The 22,176-nt window shown below is 38.2% G+C and overlaps 1 protein-coding gene across 3 annotated transcripts in view; it reads left to right on the forward strand.

Moving 5' to 3' along the window:
• gpc5a (glypican 5a) overlaps positions 1 to 22,176 on the forward strand; it is a 142,351-nt gene that overhangs the window by 35,390 nt on the left and 84,785 nt on the right. Inside the window, exons 7-9 of one of the 3 annotated variants that reach the window (XM_038701277.1) lie at positions 21,375 to 21,495; positions 21,580 to 21,621; positions 21,711 to 21,891. In XM_038701277.1, coding sequence (XP_038557205.1) covers positions 21,375 to 21,495; positions 21,580 to 21,621; positions 21,711 to 21,845 — 298 coding nt within the window. In that variant the 3' untranslated portion in view covers positions 21,846 to 21,891. Of the gene's footprint in view, positions 1 to 21,374; positions 21,496 to 21,579; positions 21,622 to 21,710; positions 21,892 to 22,176 lie in introns of those variants that run through there. The other 2 variants (XM_038701278.1, XM_038701276.1) reach the window with 2 other exon arrangements.

A 22,176-nucleotide genomic window follows, 5' to 3' on the forward strand; every position in this document is an offset into this window, starting at 1 on the left:
TGCACTTTGGGTTACACACACTCCAGAAGCTTGCCAGATTGCTGCATCAGTTTTGATGATGTATGCCACGGATTGGTGGTTCTTATCCATGTTGTCCCTGACAGTGACAGACAGATAACAAAATTCAAGTGATAAACAGACACCCTGCAGAACATCAAGACTCACCCCTCCTACTGCATTCATTTGCAGTGATGAAGTGACCTAATTTTGAACGAAAAGGAATAACCTTTTAAACATGCACTGTCAAATATATTATGCATAGCTGTCCTCTTAGTCACTCTCATGCCTGAAAGTAAGAGAGTTGTTTCTTTCCATCCCATGAAAAAAAAACCCAGCTTTAAATAAATGTGGTATAGTATCCCCAGTACCTGAGAGACTAAACGGTTCATAAAGTTGAAAAGAAATAGAAGAGGTTTTTCTCTTTTCCTGCCTGGGAACCAACTGGGTAATTTTGTGTCTTGTCCTATGACTTACACCAACCATAATGGTGAGTCTTTTGTGTGGACTCATTCTAGGTCTTAATCTTTTGGGGCAATCACTAAAAACTAATTGATTTTACACATCCTAAAATTAGACAAAAGAGAGAAGGACAGAGATGGGTGGGCTGATTGGACAGTTTTTGATTGAGGGAGAGGGAAAGATGAGAGGCAGAGAAAGAGGAGAGGAGACGTTCTTGAAGAGCTCCTCTGTATTGCGACAGCTGGCTACTGCAGATAACCACAAAACCACTGGAGCACTTGAGGTGTGGGTGCTGCATGGCTAGAGTTCCACTCCAACATGACCTTATATCCTGCCTGGTTTTAGACGCAGGGTCTCGGTCAGAGTACCACATCCTGACGATTATCCCAAGTGACAGAATCAAGAACTCTGTCTGGCTGACTAAATTGAGTTCATAAGTCCCTTTTGTATGCTTGATAGATGGATGTGTGTGTGTGCGCGCGCGCATCTATCTAGTCCCATTCATTTTTCAGTGAAACCACTCCCTTTTTTGCTTCTCGAGCACCTAGTCCCCCCTCCACCGCCATGAGTTGGATGCCTGCCTCCAGCATCTGGAGCAGATTGTGACCCTGCAGAGTGCCAGGTAGCAGGACATTAACAGCCAAGGCCTTATTGTCCACTGATGAGCTGTCAGAGCGCACACCCTCACCCTGGTGTGTGATATCAGCCTGCCTCCATCTACCGTCGAGCACACACACTCGGTCCCCGCAGAGCACTCTTCCTCTTTACCTCGGATATAAATCAGAGGCCGTGGAAAAACGGGGAACAAAGAGTTGGAAAAAATGCGAAGTTAATGCTCATAAAGAGGGAGCAGAGGGAGCAGAGGTAGCACGTCTTTCGTGAGAAAACCCTATGTGTGTGCGGGATCTATTTGTTTCGTTATAAAATACCTACTGACAAAAAAGTCCTGTATTGTGATTTAATAACAAGGACACAGCAATATTGTTTTCATAACAAAAACTCTCACAGTTCTCAGCACAAATAGTTCTGCACTACAGACCAGTAAACAATAGACTAATAGAGCAATTTCCATAATGGACATCTACAGTAAAAATCCTGTTATTTATTTTCTTGTTTTGTTTTGTGTATGGAGAGTTGGTAGTGTATTCCCCTGAGTATTTTTCTCTGTGATTGAGACAATCATGATGTTGGGATGAATACAGAATAAAAGCTCAGTGCCTAATGTTGAATTCAACACTTTCCTGCAGTAGCTCTAAACAGGTCTACACATGAATTAGAGTTGTATGCCGTCTTATCAAGGGCACCTTATTTCACATTGACTTTATGACTACATGTGGACCATATCCATGTTGAGCTCTACTCCAGAAAGACTTAAAGAGTCCCATATCTTTGTATCATTGTCTTGGTTTATCTCATGGCTGCAGGCTTTTGCTTTTGACAGTGCATGTGGTACCTTCTCTTTATTTGATTTTCCACCCAATTGTTAACTAAACATGCATCCCATTTACTGACACAAAGTGAAAAATGTAGTAGTCATTAAGTATTCATTACCTGTGCAATTTGTTTCTTGTTTATGCACTTTTAGCCTGGAGAATGTTCTGAATGCGTAGGTAGCTTGCATGTGGAATATTGACAGTTTTTGAACAACCTTTATGCTGTTCAGTGAATCTGCCCCATATCTTTAAAATAGCCTTACGTTCTGTAGTATGATTTCCTTTTTAAAAAAACAACAAAAAACAGGCGCAACAGTAATTTGAGGTCTGTTTTGTCTTTATCGGGGAGTTTGTATCCACAGAAGACTCGGCACCTCTTTATAAGTGGAAACCTACCTTTTAGCTCCTGACCTAAGCTGAGAGCTAGGTGTGAATATGTTCTCATTAATCTCAACCTCCCACAGTAAAAGGTCTGAGTCGGGAGGATCCCTGAGAATTAATCTAAAAAGCTCTTTCATTTCTTTGACGCAAACACAAATGCCTCAAACAACAATATAGCACACTGTGTGATGCCCTGAGACCAGACTTTGCTCTCTATCATTGTCCCTGTAATGTTGTCCTGCTGTTTCTATGGAAACCAAGCCAGCCTTATTAAAAAAAAAAAAGTTTCACCTTCTCTGAGTCTGCCCTTTACCTGACAGCCAAGATAAACGAGCAGGGTCCTGGGAGGAAGGCAACACAAACATGCATCTCTGCTCAGTGGCCCGTGCTCATTGGCTCTCTGCTGGAAGCCCTTATTTACCTTAATGCTGGGAGGTGGTGGGAACGGGGGAGGCTTGAGGAGGAGTAGCCTGCGGAAGGCGTGTGGGGGGGGGGGGATTGTGATTACTCACAATACCTCCTATCAACAACCTTGAACCCATGCTGCAATAAAAAGAAGAAAAAGAAGCAAACAACTCTTTCTGGCCCCCATAATGCACGCGGTCCAGATGATGTCATATGTCACCTTCAGCTAATGAAGGTGATGATGACATGCATGAGCGCCGCATACGTTCACCATCTGCTCGGTTCCACCACGCTGGAGCTGCTCCACACAATGTTGCAGAGAGTCGAGGCACGTCTGTACCACAGTGCGAGTGTCCCTTGACGCGTGTGAAAGGCCGCCGCCTGCATCCCGATGACTCAAGTTTAATCATACCTTCACACCACAAGCCACTAAAGCGACTGGTCTCTGAGGCCACTTATTTTATATCACCTGAACAACCAGGACGAGTAAGCGGACATGACAGTGGTCACCAAAAATATAAATCACACTGTAACTTTTGAGCAGCGTCACCTACCACTAACCCAACACATGCTTATGTTGATATTGTAAATGGTGTGTAAATTTGCCTGGCTGGTTGTATTTACATATTATGTGTTATGTATTTTTTGTCCTTTCTTTTGGTTTAATTAAGAGAGAACAATGGCCAAATGTTATGATGAAAAACATAATTTAGGATAGTAGACAATACAGTACAATACTAGAAATGAGTACACAGATGTATACTTTTCAAATCTCTAAAATGTATTTATGTTTTCTAGCATTTATGTATTTTGATTCATCTCCACTGGGGAATCAGGTTGTTGCAGTAACAGCTGAGCCAACATTTTAATAATTTATGATGTGACATATTTAAAGCAATATCAGCAGAGTCAGTTTCAAGTAAGAAGACCAGTGTTTCAAACAAACAGACCAGAATGAAGCTGGATGTGTAATAGGGCTGAAATCTTTCATTATTTTCAGTGTGGATTAATCTTCTGATTCTTGATTAGTCTATAAAATGTAAGAAATTATAAGTGAAGAACCCAATGCAAAATATTCAAATGGCTTCTTTTTGTCCAACAAATGATAGTCATCATTGTTGCTTTAATGTCACTAATGATGGCAGCTTTAATGTCAAATGTAATTTCAAAATTCATTGTGTTATAAATCTTGATAATTATCATAAACCGAGAAATCATTTCATCAGGTGCATATTCAGTAGGTCACCTCGCTGATACTACCCAGTCTAATTATAACAGTTGATTAAGCAAGTTTAGAGTTATATACTAAACTGATCTTTATATTACAATTGGTTTTCAGCATGTTTTGTCATGTTAGACTCTGTACTGTTTTTTTTTATCATTTGGCATAGACACCTTTTAGTCACACATAATGTTAGATCTGGAACAATTAGTCATCAGTTTGTCAATTCATTGATCAAAGTTGATCAACAGAAAATAATGAACCACAATTTTAATAGTCAGTGAATCATTTAAGTAATTTTTTAATGAAAAATGTCTCCCTCTTCTTAAAAGTGAATGTTTTGGTTTTAGTCTTCTCTGTTAATGAATGGAATATTTGGCTTTTAGATTGTTGGTTAGGCAAAACAACTGATATCATATTGGGTTCTGTCACATTGTGCTGGACATAGTAAACTGGAAAGTAATTGTTAGTTGCAGCCCTACATAATATGATTGATACACATTTACAAATTTTAAAAACACTTCTCTATTGAAAGTGGGTCGTTTTCCTGTTTAATTATGACGAGTGACCAGTTACAGATTGATTAATTGACTGGTTTTATTTTCCTACTTACTTTTCTTATTTATCAAATTCAGTGTATACCATAAACATCAGCACATTTACGTCAAAAAGTTTGTGAAACAGGCATGACAAAAGGTCATATTTTACACACTCTCGCACGTGATGTTTGTTCTTTATTCTTTCGGTCATCTTATTTAGCGCTTGAGTCGGTACTTCACTCCCAGATTGATTACATTGGGAAGAGAAAGCCACTTTGTTGTAGCTGCAGGTTATGAAAGTTGTGATTGACAGGTGCTTGACTCCAGCTGTTGAGTAGAGTGTAAAAAGGCGAGCATTGGTGACTGAAGATGATCTTTAGATAACATCAGATGACCTTTGAGAGCAACGGAAACTATCAGTCTCCACGGGGATACTCTCCTCCTCTTGTCATGTCTTGACACTTTTTTTTTTCTTCTTCTCTCTCCCTATTTTCTATCTCCTTCTCTCCTTCTGTCTCTGTGTCTGGTGAGTGGAGTTTCTGTGAGTTGGCAGCCTGTATCTGATCCTGAAGTAATTTACTGGTAGCGATAAGGAAGTGGTGCGCACAGTCTTTCGTTGTAGTCCTTTCTGACAGGGCAATCTGAAGCCCATTGAGACTAAATTGGAGAAAAAATGTCGGACTCCAGATGGAAAAGGAAAAACGGGGTTGTTATTATACAATTTCAACAAACTGAGATTGAGTGATACTGGTTTAATTTTTAGTTTCGTGCTTATTCCGTTGACTTTGGAAATAGTGAGGGGTAGGATGGTCAGTTTTCTCGTTTGTTAATGAGTTGACTGAGACCTTGACAAAAAAAAGAAACGAGTGCTTATTTGCACAGTTTTGGTTGTCCACTTAATCCTGATTTATACTTGTATTGTTTATTAATTAATTCTATAGCACATTTTGTGTTTGTGAGAAAGACTTTTTGACTTGTTTGCCTTTGCCCATACACTTTTGCATCAGCTTATTTTATTCACGTGTGTATGTGTTTGTAAGTTGTGTCGAGTCCAGTTTTGCCCAGCAGAGCTCTTTTTTTCCCTGTCAGGCAGGCCAGGCAGACCAGGGTCATTGCCTCAGGGGTATCTCAGAGAAATGCTTCTCTGCTGTGGGCGAGAAGAAATATGAAAGAGACCCTAAATCAAGACACAGAGCCCCATGAATCATGTCAGCAGCTGAGCTGAAGAAGAGGGATGAGACCATCTGTAGCAGCATATGAATGGCTAACTGACTCACAGTGCTGTTGACACAAGCTGAAGAAGTGTGAAGAGGTTGTGAAGATTAGCGCTGCATAGCCTGGAAACCCGTTTGAGTCAAAAAATGAGCAAAAATACGCTGCATGCTCCATTCGTCACTCTGACGTTTTACAGAGTTGCACTGGGGAAATTTTTATTTTTTTTATAAAATAAGATAAATTCTCATTACAACACATAACACCTAAATTCAAGTGAATTGTTTGGTAGCTTCTCCCTGTTTAAAGGCTTTTCACTGTGTTGAATGAGCTGTTATTGATGCCTAGATGCTCCACAGAAAAATTTAGAAAGTCTTTTGAATGACGCGATTCTTGCTAGTTTTTTGAGATATGGCTTGCATTTTTGAAATGAAACTGAAGTGAGGTATTGATCAACAGGAAATTAATTGGCAACTATTAATTATATATATTGTTTGGCATTTTTGTTAAAACTCAAACATTCATTGCTTTTAGCTTCTCAATTGTGAAAATATGTTGCCATACTTTGTCCTATTTAATAGCAAACTGAATATCTTTGGTTTTAAACAAGCTTTTTGAATACCTACTTATCATTTTCTACAGTTTTCTGACATTTTATAGACAAAAACTATCACTAGATTGATTGATTAAATAATTGTTTGCAACCATAGTTTTTTTTCATATGTATGTGTTTTAAATTTCTTGAGTTCTCTTCAGTAGCATTTGTTTCGTGTATGACATTGTGAGACGCCTTTCATCAGAAGCTCCTATTGCATTCTGACAGCCTGGATTAGCTGAACCATCACTGTCAGGGAGGGTACCTATAAAAGGCGTGACACAATGCTGCCAGTCATACAAAAACTTTTCTCGCAAAGAACAGAAGTTCCAAACTTTCTTTCTATCAAACCAACTGTCTTTCTGGGACCCAGCTAAAGTGTCCATTAACACGAGAGAAAACTCTGATCACTTTGACCATACCAACATATCTGACAAAGTTTGATTGTTAATGCCTGTACTCAAAGTTATTGAGGGAAATTTAGAAAACTCCTAATTAGACAAGTATATGAGGCAGGTTGATTTAAACCCCACCTCCATAAAATAAACTCGTATATTCAACACTTAATCATAAAAATAACTTCAAAGCACACTTTGTTTACATCTAGCAGCATAGGAGTGTCAGATGGGTGGCTCTCTCCTATTAACGTAACATTGGAAAAAAAATACTGAAATTTATGCTTAGGGTCAGGCTTGTAGAATGAGAATTGTCACTCTGAAGCAAATGATTTTGCTCTCCAAAGTGAAATAGTCAAGGCTTTGTTTTGACATTTAAATTACATTGACACTACACTGTCGTAAAAGAACCTTGTGGTAGCAGTAAATTAGTCTCTCTGAGTAAGGACTGAATCTTAATCGCTGTGCCCAGCAGTGAGGGCATGTTGTTAAAGCACAGTAACAGGACAGATGATAATCACAAAACTTCACGGCCGACCCTAGGGCTTGTTATTTAAAAAATTCACCAAATAAATTAACCCATCAAACCATTGTGCCAAGGGCACGAAGTGGTATTTATGAGTGTGTAGATGGTTCCAAGCTCATAAACAGGATGTATTGTTAAGTGCCTCATGTAATGTAACTAAAAAGTTGTGTTTGAGAATAATGCCCAATCTTCCTCAGATAAATTATGATGATCTTCAGAGTGTGTGCAGAGTAGGCATATTTGTACAAGCCTGACAGTGGGAAGATGAATTTCTCCCCCCTAAAATCTATAATCAACAAGGAAGCATCTCACAGTTTGTGCTAATAAGGATCAGCCCAATTTGAGCTCTTTAAATGAATAAACATGTAACTTTAATCTTACTTTGTAAAATGCTGTGAACACATCATCCAAAACACTACGCACTGTTTGTTGAATGTTTTGTTGAATATGCTAATACCAAATTAGCTAAAAAAGCCCATGCATCAATTTTTATTTATTTTTTGAAACTGCACTTGTTTGTCTACTGTTCAGGCACATCAGTTAGCTTCCCTCTGAATACATGCATTGTTTAAAGCTTTTTTTGTGGAAGAATGAATGTACTGCAGCTGTGATCACAGCACCCAAGAAGTTTGTTGAATATTGCCTTAATTACAAAAACAAGTTAAACAGCAAGCCATACCTGAGGGGAAAACATATTGACTGATTTAGCATCAAACAGAGAGAGATTGAGAGAGAGGCGGAATTGTGATGGACCACAGGGGAGATAAGCAGTAGTCTTAAGAGCAGTACTGGCTGTAAGGAGTGCAGTTTTGCAGTTGTATTATTCTCCTGTGATTGGCCATATAGAGACGAGTGTAAGGAGATACCGTGCGGAAACATAAACAGAGATAAGCCCATCAGAGGATGAAGTGAGAGACACTGCAGTATGTGATCAGTCAACTATAAAATTGACTTAGACCGAGCAGTTTTACTGTCTCTCAAGAAAGATTGGTGATATGACATGGAAGGAAAATGTTACACAACACTACTATGTTTCATCGCTTTCGCTCTCAGCTCTACTATTCACTTTGTTTTTAGTTTCCGGGTACACCTAACTAAAACTTATGCAATCTAATGCAACAGCCCTGTAATCAAACCTGCCTTTATGAAGGTTACAATCAGAGCTATTGTGGTAAATAAAAGGGTTCACCCACCCTTTTGCCTCTGCTATGCTATCACAGCTAACAGGACTATGATGGATGGATGGGCAGATGGACCTGTCAACCTGCTTGTTAAAAAAAACCCAATAAAAAAACACTCGATTCACATAGTCTGTATGGTCATGATTATAGATCAATGCTTAGAGTATAACAGAAGAGGAAAACTGACCGATGTGCAATTAATATGTTTAAACTAAAGCTGTAAGTGAACAGTTTGACTTATAATCAACATTTTGTTTACATCTGCATTACAGATTGTGCCTTAAACAATATTTAACACAACACTAATTTATATAGATACAGCCAGGACAGTTTTAATGCCTCCTCTTTTGAATGTGTAGGCGTCACCAGACTCCTGGGCTGCTTCTGAATGTGTTTCCTCCTTTCACTATTTCTTTAGTCTTTGCCAAGATTTTGTTATAATTCCAGCGTAGCATAGGGTGCTCCGTTTTAACAGGTATACAGCTGTCTCAGTGTTCACACGAAGATGCAATGTCCATGCGGAGAACAACCGAGTGATCCTAGAATTTGCTGTGAATATTGTGATAGAAAGCCCAGTCTTAATGCAGTAACAAATGTAAAGTGATGTGGAAGTATTACAGTAAATGCATGAATGTGCAGGGGATACTACATACTGCACAGTAAAGTGTTCTTATTATTTTGACCATCCCATTATATCAAATTGTCGAAATCATCTCCTTTTTTCTATTTTGTATTATGTATAATAATAAACAAAAAATATAAAATTCATGCAGCAGATAAGTTTGATGTGTCGTGCAAAACATTTCCACCCACACTTTCCAGGGAGTCTGCTTCTCTGCAGCTGCACTTGTTTGCCTTTCAATGATAACTGTCATTCTTTTGAATTTGGTGACACAGAGACTTCTTAATACCCCGAATACAACTTAAATCACTCTGACTGGTGTTTTGCAGCTGTCATTCACTTCGTGGGCTTTCGAGCAGCAGTTTTATCCTTTTTCTGGCCACTGTTACACTGAGTAAGAAAGAAGAATGAGGCTGAGAGCAAATATCTGCAAACAGTTTCACAGGGGTGATTAGACTGTTGGTATTTTGGTCCCCTTTGCCAGTGTGTTGTTTACTGCTGCTGTGTTTTCTCAGAGGTGTGGTGGATCTCAGTGTCTGTGGCTATAGAAGCAGCAGATGTGGCTACTTAGTCCTGCCAGCTGTGGTAAAAATAATCAAAGATGTGATGACAAAAACCTAGACACAGTGCAATCTGGAACTTGAAACTGGGCCTAATCTGTGCGTCTATTGGTGTAATTAGTGTATGGCATCATACTGCGTGCTGAGTAATGTTTATTTAATGAATCTGTCATTATTATTATTCATATTTTTCTAAGTTTAATTTATATCAGTGATAATGAAAATTAATGTACTGCTTACGTAATGCCTTGTATTTTTACATGTTACTAGATTTATTTCAGTAAATGAGCAAAGTACTTTCTCCAGCACTGCCTTTAACACACAGCTACAAATATCCCTTTAGTTACAGTAACTACTTCAAAAACATGTTAAAAATAACAATAAGCTATCTTATGGTTGTCTATGTACACATACTCTGCCAGCAAGAGATTAAAAGGGTACAGATTCGTCAGTGCTCACCTTGATGTATTCAGTGCTGCGGAAATTGTGTGCTTCCTCTTGCTCATACCTTTTGAAAGTAAAGAATTGATAATTTATGGACGTTGAGAGTTGCAGCACTGCTAAGCATAGCGCTGACAAATTACATGTTAATACCCTGCTTCAGTATCACATGTAACACAAGGGTGGTACAGCATTCTTCTTCAAGCCGTAGTACTATCCATTTGTACTCCGTTTGCTCAACTGCCAGGCTGGATAGATACCTTGTTATGAAACACTACCATTGTGAAAGGAAGTCCAATCACTGCTTAAGTGTTTACTTTAAACCTGACATCCTCACTGGCCCTTCTATTTGATAGCCCAGGAATAAGCGGTGTTGCTCTAGGCTTGCTTATTTGTTTATATGTGTTTGCAGAAATTTAAACAAGCTCAGTCAATGGATGAAGATGGCAAAGATGACTAAGCCTCTTAAGTTTTGTGCCAGAGAGGAAAAAAATGTTTTTCATCAGAGTGATGACTTTGATAATCTGCACTGGATTGAGGCGAATAAATCAGTACATGAAATTCTTCAAAATTATTAATTTATGTTCTGTAGTCAAATAAAACTTTCAGACATATGGTCAAGAGAAAGCTTTCGTACATTATAAAGAAAATACAGCAATACGTTATTTTGGATGTGGGCATGTTGATCACTGATATCATAAAAGCTCTGATGAGTCTTTTATTGTCTGCCCTGCTCTTACAACATCTGTTTAATTCTCAACATTATTGCCCTTATGGGGCATTAACATCTTTAAAAATTCCCTCTTTCGGTGACCATCTGCTTTTATGAGGCCATTGTACCTTCTAGATAGCCAACTTTTCCATTTGTCCTTATTACTTTCCATAAAACTCAAATATTTAAGAGGTGTTATAAAAGTTCCATTGCCATTTGAGGACTTCTCATATGTATTTGGCTTTAACAGCGTGCATGATGCAGTAGCTCATATGCACGCAGAACCACTCAGCTTTGCAGGGAAATTATCGATACAATATAACTTGCTTTTTACAACCCTAATTATGGATTTCTGTGAATGGGAGATAAGGTGTCATTTTGGGCAGTGTTAAGAGAGGTGCAGTGCCATATGCTGGTACTTGTTTATGTAAATTTGTTCAAATTGTTGGAGGAATGCCGTTTATACACAGTTCACTCGGGATTTGTACAAATAGTTTACTTGTGGCTATCAAGGTGAGGCTGGTGCACCGGGAGGTTATAGCAACAGCAGGCACAATAAAGCTAAACATGCAGCAGTCAGTGTTCATTCAACTACTGATGGACATAAGCTTTGTTTTACGGCACTTGCACCGGTTGAAATGTGAGTACATGTGAGTGAAATTTGTCATTGACTTTGATATCAAAACCTGTTAACACCAACTTGTACTGATGGTTGATGGAGGATTGGTGAAAAAATAAATAAATTTATGTACTGACTTGACCCCTGTAGTTTTAGCATACTGTCTGTTCCACCGACACACACTGTGCTCCTCCTGTGCAGGGATCTTGGGGCTCTGTGCCATTTAAAGAGTGTGTGTCGTAATTTCCCCAAGCAATATGCATTGTAAAAAACATGAATGAATAAACAAACAAACACCAAGTGAACAAAGTGTCCCCCTTGAATCATTGTCATTGTTAAATTGAGTGAATGGGCACATGAACCTGAAGTCAGGAGCATTAGAAGTATAATCAAGTGAATAACTGAAAGCATAAAACATTTAATATTTGATTCATGTGGACACACTGATCTCAAATACTTCAACTCTGTCTCCTACAAAATGTGTTTATATAGGACTAATGTCTTTTGACAAATACATTTAGGAGAAAGCATAATTGCTACGTGCATTACAGTCACTGGCAACATTCTTCCAAGTCCAAGGAGTTTCAAGATCAAGATATCCTTCATTTGTCCATGATGGGGAAATTTCTTTTGGATTCTGTAATTGCAGTTCCACTATAAATGAGCAAATAAACAGCACAGGGCACCGAAAGAACACACAACATAAAACCACCAATCTTGGAAAAGCATAACATTTTACATTAGAAGTCATTGCTACACTGTAGGAAGTCATAGAGAGGAAGTCGAGGTGGGTGTTTTGATGTACGCAGCAGGACTTTGGAGGCTGTCATGCGCCCCATGTGTTGGTATGTTATGGTTTTGCTTAAATATTGAAAAACTCAATGCGTCCTGTTTCGGGCTTCAAGTCGACTTTTTCAATATTTAACTAAGACCATGATATCTCCCCAACCTTATTCCAGTGGTAATCGTGCTTTAGTTTCTATGGGTGGATATTGTAGGGAAAGCAAATGAAATATAGTTGCCTACATTTTTTTAATACGTTCAATATTAACATTTAACACTTTGTAAATATGTTCACTCAAAATGTTTCCTTGTCATGTTGATACTTTAAATGTGTAAATAACTTGGCATACTCTGTATTGAGAAATCTGTTCAGCTTAAAAATACATGTGCAGTTTGCGGACAAAGTAGCTAAATCTATCCATGGAAAAAAGCTATCATAGTTAGTTAAAATGATCAAGAAAGGCAGTTTTGTGTTTGTATGTGTGGTAGTTGTTCACTTTAGGAAATCTCACAATCTCTAGAATAGACAAAGATGGCTGGCTGACTCAACAGGGACTAGAAATCGTTTCTGTTGATTGACAAGGGTTGGAGTAGTAAACTATAAGTTTCATTACATAGGAGTCTACTGACTGGACTGTTTTCCAGGGAAACGAAAAAATAACACTAGAAAAAAGTTTAACTGCATCAATGTCGTACCAGTAATGACGGTAAAGTGTAACATTGCTTAATGAAATAATTCATTAATCATACTTAATTCTGTTGGCTAAAAGCCAAAAACATAAACATTAGTGAATTAGATTTAAACATATTTAGTGTTGTTGTTTTTTTCACACATTACTTTTAGTTTTTTGTCATTATCATAAGCCTCCATTATACAATCCACTTCGTTCAGCTGAGTTCAGTTGACGTTGTCAATCTTTCCTCTCTCATTTCCTCTAAATGGTCTTTGCTTCGTTGCCATTAGAGTGCACTTACACATTCAGTTTTCACAGTCCTGCAAAACTTTGTGTTTATGAATCTGTAATTGCTCTGTCTCTTCATACGAGCGAGACCCAACATCCGAGTACAACAGTGTAAGTACAGACTCCAGACACAAAATGCTCATTACCCACTGACCAACTACCAGACCATATTAATTACCGCTGCCACCTTGCTCAAACAGCTCTGTCTGGCTAATTCCATAGTGTCTTCCTGGCACAAGTCAATTCAACTTCAAGGCCCAGGGCTTCCTAGTAATTGGAACAAACATGGCAGTAGTGATGTTTGTACCTAAATCTTAGCCTGAGGCACTGTTGACTGTTGTTGTATTATCCTCTTTGTCCCAGCTCTCAGTAAAGGTACACAGTTCTAGATACACAAACCTTGTAATCCTGATTATAATAATCCTCTATGAAAATACCTTAATACAACCTGTCTGAAAGTTTTGCTGGGCAATTAATATATCTGATTCAGAATTTGTGCACAAATAACAATTATGTTCCTGCAGATATCAGAAAATACTTTACTTAGTGAACATGTGGAATATAAACATGTACTTATATACTGCAGGAGGTATGTAACATAATGTATTATTTAATTACAGTGTTGCAGAGTTAATATCCTTATTGCCAAATTAACTCTGGGTTATTGTACAAAACAGATGTTTGTTTGAAGCATGGCTCTCTTGTTGAATTTACACATTAAACTGCATGTTGTTGAATTGTCTTGCCCGAAGTTTTTTCTGTCTTTCTGAGCTTAGGTGAACAGGCTGATTTGAAGTGGCAGACTCTCCAAGATTCTCCCTGTGCTCGGCAATGAGCCAGGAGGACTTTTGTTTTCTCAGTGACAACTTGAAGGCAATACCTGCCTTCTAGCCTACTAACCGCAGGCCTGCTTGTTTCTCACTCAGCCAACCATGAACAACGCATGGTCTACGTCCTTCATCTCCCGAGCCACTGAACTCTCTCTCCATAACATTTTGATCCAGTTGCATTCGGGAAAATTGAGACACCAATGATTTATTTATTTTAAACAGCTGAAAAGAAAATCACATATCAGCTTGATAGATAACTGACATTGATTTGAGATTCATTTAATTTGAATCAACATAATTGGCTCTTGCCTTGTTGTTGCTTTTATCCTCAACAGTTTTTTTAATGGCCAGCTTCACATATTAGGAAGGAAAAAAAGGAAAAGCTGGCAGTTTCTGTTTAAAAGAACACCGTCTTCACCATTGTAATTATACATCTGAACTCACAATTGGAAGACAGATGTTGTGACTGCCAGTAATTAAAAGGCATGCTCAGCTGCAACTCATGTTTGATACCTCAAAGGCAGCAGAAGCATACTAATAGATCTAAAACAGTAAGAGTCTGAGACCTGCTAGTTAAATGATGTTGGGATTGTTCGGTTGCCATCAGTAAAGTGCTTCCAGAAATCACAACAAGCAGATTGAAACACTGCATCTTAATTTCTAAGTGTTACTTTTAGACTAAGATGTTTTTTTAAAAAGGGACCTGCGATGTATCTCAAACTGGGCACTGTTATGAATTCTGACAAATGGTGAACTGCATTATATACAAAACCATGGTTGCGAGGTGGTATTATGCTTTTTGGCTTTTTCCCTCTCCTTTATTGAGTTATATACCTGTTTTGTGCATGTAACAGGTTTGCAAAGTGAAAAAGCCCAAAGTCCAGTCCAAAGGGAGTTCTCACAGAAACCTCTCCTCTGAACTGCCTGAAAACAGCTCGTTTGTAGTCCAGCCGCTTCCCTTTCATCCCTGTGACGACACAGGGATGAAAGCGAAATGCGCCTCATTTAACACTCGCCAAGCGGCTATTCCGACACGCCCCCAACAACACCAGTTGAAAAACACTGAGCTGCAGTACACACATCCTCTCCCTTCCAAACAGTAGCTACCCTCCAGGCAGTCAATGGACAAAAATGCAGGGTGCGAATTATACAGTGACAACAAATGGGGGGTACATTTTTTTCCAGGTCAAAAAAGGAAGCTTATTTAACTAATGTCTGCAGTCTGTAGATGATGATTATAAATCAAATTCATTACACCAGTTGATGGGTGCCCCATACCACAACTTTTTAGGGGTCACCAAATATTCTAGAGCAAAACTGCCAGCAAGTCAGACACACAACAGCAGACCATCATGACCGCTCAAAACAGACCCATACAATGCTGAACCAGAACCAATGACACTATCATAAAATACAGTCTGCATTATTATCTCTAATTCCTAATTCCTATCATTCTCATCAAGTTTAAAGGTTCAACATACACTAGCAAATTTTTGGGAATTCCAGAGTTAAAACAAATGTCATGTTTAATGTGAAAAGACTCACAAAAGACTTCAAATGAATACACTCTATATTGACGTAAAAATGTATCTCTACAATTACTAATCCCCAATTTCACTGCTCATGCCTAAGCACCAGGTGTTAGGTGACAATTACATCAAATATGAAATTACATAGTTATAATGAAATGATAGGGTGGGCTCTCAGCTAGTTAACATCAGATAGCTTATTTTAAGTAAAAGAAATGCTAATTACTAAATTCTGAAGGTAGGAAAGATAAGTTTATTAAAGCAGTTGGATAGTTAACTACTGACATTAACCTGCAGTGTCTCCATACCGTGTGACGCACCGGACTGGTGCAGCTGCCGCTGCGAGTGATGCAGACAGACAAGACGTTTAACTAACGTCAATGTTAGGAAATGATATGGTCCATTTTAGGGGTGTCTGAAATCGTTTCAAGATTCTTAAATATAAGGCATGAGTATGGGAAATATATTGTAATATTTACAATTACAGGTAAGAAAGACCCTCTGAACTGTTGGTTTTGCCTCTTTTGAGGGGGTCCAAGCCTTAACTAGGGGGTCAGACCCCGCCCCCCAATCCCCCCCCCCTAATTTGAACCATGCATAAAGTTGTTATTGTGATGTAGAGACAGAGCTTTGTTAAAACTTTATGGATGAAAGGTGCATTTGTTACAGATTAATAACTCACCACTCTGAAACTCTTGCTCCAGTCTATGTTGCCAAGCTGGTCGGCAACATTTACAGCTGAACCGAAGCCGCGTTTACAGGCTTCTCACTGACACGCCCTTCTCTGCTTCTGATTGGCTAGTAGTCCTTAACTAGGAGCTGCTGGGGGATGTGTTGACTTACAGTAGTTTATAAGCTGTCATTAACTGCATTGCACAGGTTGTGCTCTTTAAGTTAAAAACATGTTACAGCTTTATTGTTGACCATGTAACATTACAGTATTATTTAGTTAACTTTACACTGGGTTTGAGAGTCAACAGGGTTTGTTGACTTACAGTAGTTTATAAGCCATTAATTGCATTGCACATTACATGGTTATGCTCTGTAAATGAAAAACAGGTTAACAGTATTCCTTATAGCTATGAAGTTTTATTAGCAACCTGGATTGAACGCAGCAGGTGATACAACATTCATAATAACCACGAGAGACTTGACGTGGACTCTTGCTCAGAGACTTGAGACTTGACTTGGACTCTAGCTCAAAGACTTGTGAGCATCTCTGGCAATATGACAAAAATGTGGTGTTTTTTGAAAATTAAACCATGTAAACCTGTTCTGGTACAACCCCTAAATAGGATTTTGAACCTGAAATTGAGCATAATACCACCTCTTTAAGAAAACACATGCAAATAGACAAAAATAAGAAAATGAAGAAAACATCTTTAACAATATAACATGTGCCAGCATGATGAAAACAGTTCACTCTCAATGCAGTAGTGTCGTTTTAGGCTGAAAAAGGTAGCTGTTTTCAGTGACAATGCTTTAAAAACCCACTCTACGCTACCTACTCAGCACCAAACAACAGAAAGTTAACACAGTTGGTGAATAGCTAGTGAACATTGTGGCGCATTTAGCCTGATATTTTCCTATGGAGTTGGTGAAGACCAAAAACAGAGCTAAAAGAGTGAAATATTGACCAATGAAAATTAATTATAATGTTGCTCCGTAACAGCAAATTGGTAAACAACTGTTTGCTATATTAATTTAAAACTTGATATGTCAATGTTGTGTTCACAACTTATTTCAGGTGCCTTCAAGTGGCCAAAACATATTGCAGGTTTAAGTTTATTTTAGTTTTAACATTGACATTAACAACTGATTATATGATTGAGATATAAATACAGTATCTGCTTTCCACCTAGTGCATAGCAGGTGTATATAATGTACAGGCTGATGTATACTATTACGCCAAATGTGTAAGTAACTCCATGAGCCACAACCATCTGTTTTAGTGTCCCCATGAAACTTTATTTTGTAACTTCCGTGCAACTTGCAGCATTTCCGTATTTGATTGTGTTGTATATACTCGCAGCACACTTTGCTATGTTGCATATGTGTTGAAATTGTCAATGATCTTTTCTTCATTTGATTGTGTTTTGTCTATTGTGTTTTGTTATGGTTGCAGTGCGGTCTTATAGGTTGCAGTGCGTTATGACTTATTCTCAACCATTGCCCGTCATAGCCCCCATGACAAAAATATTAGAAACAGAAAGCGTTTTAAATTCTTTACAGTAGCTTGCATCTGTGTTTTTATGCATGACCACAGTATTACAGTACACTGGAGGATGTCTGGATGAGGGTCGTACTGATCAGAGTAAATTACTACATATCAATCCCACTCTGTCACAAAGTTAAGGAATAGGGTACATGAGGCCTCAGATTTCTTTGTTCCAGATGTGGGGGTTTTGCACTTGCACAGACAAATATAGTTGAATGAGATAGGGATAAGAGCCAAGAATAAAATGATTGAAATTTTCAATCTAGGGCTGTGAACAGAGATGAGATGCAAACCAAGCGTCCCTTTGGGGAGAAGTATATGGATTATAAGATCCTGCTGCTGGTCCATTGAGACACAGGCAATCACTTAGCTGTTTGATATCCTCTTAAAGGTTGTGCTTGGTGCTACTGTATGCTTTTACACAACCTGAAGAATATATGATGACTATGATCAATGTTTTTTATATGTGACACCTTTTATGGAGCAGACCTTTATTTTCTGGTTATGCAACCCACTGAGAGTCTTTGCATTACATTGCCAGCCCTGCAGCATGTTACAAGAAATTGTATATGTTTCAGGTTATGGATCCCAGTGGCATAAGGAAATGCATTGCTTACTGAATGTAAGAGGTGTGTGTGTGTGTGTGTGTGTGTGTGTGTGTGCGCGCGCGCATTGATACCAATAATATTTTATATGTTCTTCCACGTTTAACTGCATTAAATCCACACATGTCTGTGGTTTTCACAATATTAAATAGTTTTTGGTAATAACATACATCTCTCTACATACATGTTTTTTAATACAGATGGGTGGCTATACACATTTTCATTTGGTGGAACTGGGCACAGATGGCTCTGATGTAGTAATCTCTTCAATCTGCTTTCAATCGCACTGTACAGAAAGGAGGAAAAAGGCTGCAGTAAAGGTCATGACGATTTAGCATTTGTTACATAGGGTGGTGTGTTATAAGCATTAAGCAACCTATGAGATTGTCAAAGGCTACAAGTGTGAGTGAGCCCAGTAATCTACCTTTTACGATTGATTTTTAGGTATACCCATAACAATTCAACAACAACAATTAACAACTTATAGTAGCGCCAGACTCAACAAGGACTATCTTTATTTCTAGTCCTTACACATACAATCTTCATCTCAGCAGGTATGTTCAGGGATTAAACAGAGCTAGAGGCAGCGGGATCATCACTCCAGTACACAGGGTTCAGGTGCAGTTTAGTTTTAACACATCAGCCTCCAGGCACAGGCACCTACTCCTGCGAGCAAACAGGGCCTTCACTTTCAGACCTCCCTACGTTTAGATGCAGACAAGAACCCAAGTTTTTCAGTGAAATCATGTTATGGCAAAAAACCTGAGAACTTTTCGGCATGCACTGCAGTAACCTTGCTCTAAGTTACTCTAAGATCTAACATGCAGCTGGTTAACCAGCAAGATGTCTCCAATCCCTTGCATCCATACTCCTTTTTATATGAACAGCACATGGTGGATCATATATCATTGTATAGCACATATGGAAAATATTGATTATTTTAACATCTAATAAATCTGAAACTAAATGACATGAGTCACACACAAATGTAGCAAAACTGAGCCCAAATGAAGCCAACAAAAAACTTGAATATTGTCTTGCTTGATTGTGTTTTGTGTTTTGTGTGTTTTTTTTCTCCCTTTGATAGAGTCCTTTGTATAAATCTGCCAAAAAAAATCAGTTTTATAAATACAACCTTGGGTATCTGCGTGTGTTCTCTGAATTTCGAAAGCAATGTTTTTGTAGATAGATTTTAAATGTTCACTTTAATATTTTATTTGACGTGTCTGCCAGAAGAAAGACAGCAGCCACTGCAGAGACTGAAAGGACGGAGGCCACAAAAAAGAGAAGAAAGAGCCTAATAAGAAAAATAGTGGCGATAACTGACTGCTGATAAAAGTAAACCTAATGGGAGCTGTATTTTTCCAAAACTAATCACATTTAGGAGTTCCGATTTGCCGGAAATTAACATCACAATTACATCTCAAGGACCCAGACATCCCAACTAAATTTGAATTATGCCACCCACCTTTTCTTTTAAATAAATTAGGCACCCATGCTTCGTGCACTTTATTTATTCATACATTTTTTTTCTTTCTGACCTTCTGTTGCTTGAAGAGCACACCCAATTTATGTAAGCTGCTACATAATCAGCCAGCAGTCATTTTAGCCAGTGATTTTATTTTTTATTCTCTAATCCAGATATTTAACTTCAAAGTGACAACGGGCTGACACCTTGGTGGTTAGGGTACACACACACATACACAGAGCCTTACACAAAGAGCTCAGCAGGTCTTTCCGCAAATAGTGACTTTACCTTGATCTACTAGTTTAATTAAATGATATGCTGGAGATTTAGATGTGAGTGTATTGTGCTCACTCTCCAGCCGACATGATCAGAGTCATTACAGCTGACAGACTGAACTGTGAAACTAAACAGTGAGGAGTCCTTGAGGTGAACTGATGCCTATTAGCAAGCTATAACAACAATGTACTGCTTTAAAAGATTAATGACACAAGGTTCACACAGGCACATATAAATGAATAGTTGTATACTTAACGTATACAGTATACTGTACTTACAGTGTGGTTTACTCGTTTAATTTCAGAGTTAATGAAGTGCTTCATTTTTTTTATTTTTATAAAACATACATGTAATATGCAGCCATAGCAATGCAGCAGGTACAAACCCTAATGCACATGTTCACGTGAAGGTGAGTTGTTTCCTCAACATCACAAATCACCTTTGTTTGAGTTCAGAATCTTGATTGTTTTGAGTATTGCTTCCCAAGACAAAAAGAGATAAAAGATTGCAGTTTAGGCGGAGTGATGGCATCGAAGTTGCTTTTCTGACCCATTGCCAGTATTTTTCTCAGTGGTGTAAGAAGTACTCAGTTCTATAATAAAGTACCAGTACAACAATGTACTCCATTGCAAGAAAAAACACTGCATTCATAATACTGCCTAAGTAAAGGAACAGAAGTATTATCAGCAAAATGTACTTTAAGTAAGTACAAGTAAATATTATATATTACATTATTATATTGTTAACACTGATGCATGTGTAAGCATCATTTTACTGTACTGTAGCTGGTTGAGGTGGAACTACTTTTAACTACTTTTAACTACTTATAGATACAGTTAGATAGTTTAGTCCAAAGGTTCTCAACTTAGGGGTTGGGCCCCCTCTAAAGGATCACAAGATACATCTGAGAGATTGTGAGGTGATTAATGGGACAGGAAAGAAAAAAAATATTTCTTCCTCACAAATTTAAACTCATTCTTTGGACTTTTCTGTAGTCTTTGCTTTCTTGTGAAATATTGGAACATTTTACCGTTTTGAGCCTCAAGCATTTGAATTATATCATAGACAAATGAAACATGACATGGAGCCTCAACTAGACACTGCTTAAATCACAAGGCAAAACATTTGGGGACCTCTGATTTAATATTTAACAATGCATGATGTTTTATGTGCATATCATATAGTATTATGTATAGTCTTAGTGTGAAAAGTAACTAGTAACAATTATGTTCACTCACCCTCTAAAATGCAGTGGAGTAGCAGTAGCTAACATAACATTTTCAAATTGTACTTAAGTAGTTACTGTCCACCAGTAGTATTGCTCATGTTATGCTTAAAAATGACTGATGAATGTATGAAAATACTTACAGGACCCCTCTGTCTGTTGTTCTTTGTTCACAGCTACACCCTCCGAGTGGTAGGCAATGGGATCAAGGCTCAGAGTGCCAACCCCGAAGTCAAAGTAAAGGGAGCAGACCCTGTAATAAATCAGATCATTGACAAACTGAAACACATCAATCAGGTGAGCCTCTCTCGTTGTCTCATATTTACTGCATGTACAGTACTTTATACGATTTTTTTCCCTCTCGCCCTCTCTTTTTTGCAGCTCTCACTCCACTTATTGGTCCCTCATTCTGTCAAACATATGGTAACTGTCTCCTTAGGCAATCTGCTAATTCTCTGTGCTTCTTTGTTTTATGGAACATTAAGTATCTCTCGTTTGGCTCGTTTTTCAAGGTATGCAGAAAGGGCTACCTTGAAAAGAAGCGACTACTCACGAAGCTGAGGACCCTTACTTTTTACCTTTTGAATAATTCTCAACAAAATCATTTGTTTATATCACCTTTCATATTACCAGTAAGTACCGGCTAATAGAAAACGAGTCTCAAATGCAAAATCATCTCCAGGCAATGAAATAAAAATCAATCATTACACATTTAGAAACCCATTTGATCTGGTTTGTGTGTCTTCATATTTACAAAATTATTTTTCTGCTCTTTGTCAAAATCAATGTAGCGTTTCTATCATCCAGCCTGCTTTTATGCAGGTTTGTGCTACTGTGGCTCCTTTCAGTGCTGTTTATCTCTCAGGATGATGAGATTAGGGCAGTTTACGGGAGCACTTTCTCTTCTCTACCTTCAATAACAGCTGCTGTAGCAGGCTCTGAGTTGTTGCACTGCAGCAGCAGCTTCACGTGTCTGTT

The sequence above is a fragment of the Micropterus salmoides genome, unplaced genomic scaffold (assembly GCF_014851395.1).
Source record: "Micropterus salmoides isolate LMB-PRFRI ecotype aquatic unplaced genomic scaffold, ASM1485139v1 Ms_hic_scaffold_6, whole genome shotgun sequence".
NCBI lineage: Eukaryota > Metazoa > Chordata > Actinopteri > Centrarchiformes > Centrarchidae > Micropterus > Micropterus salmoides.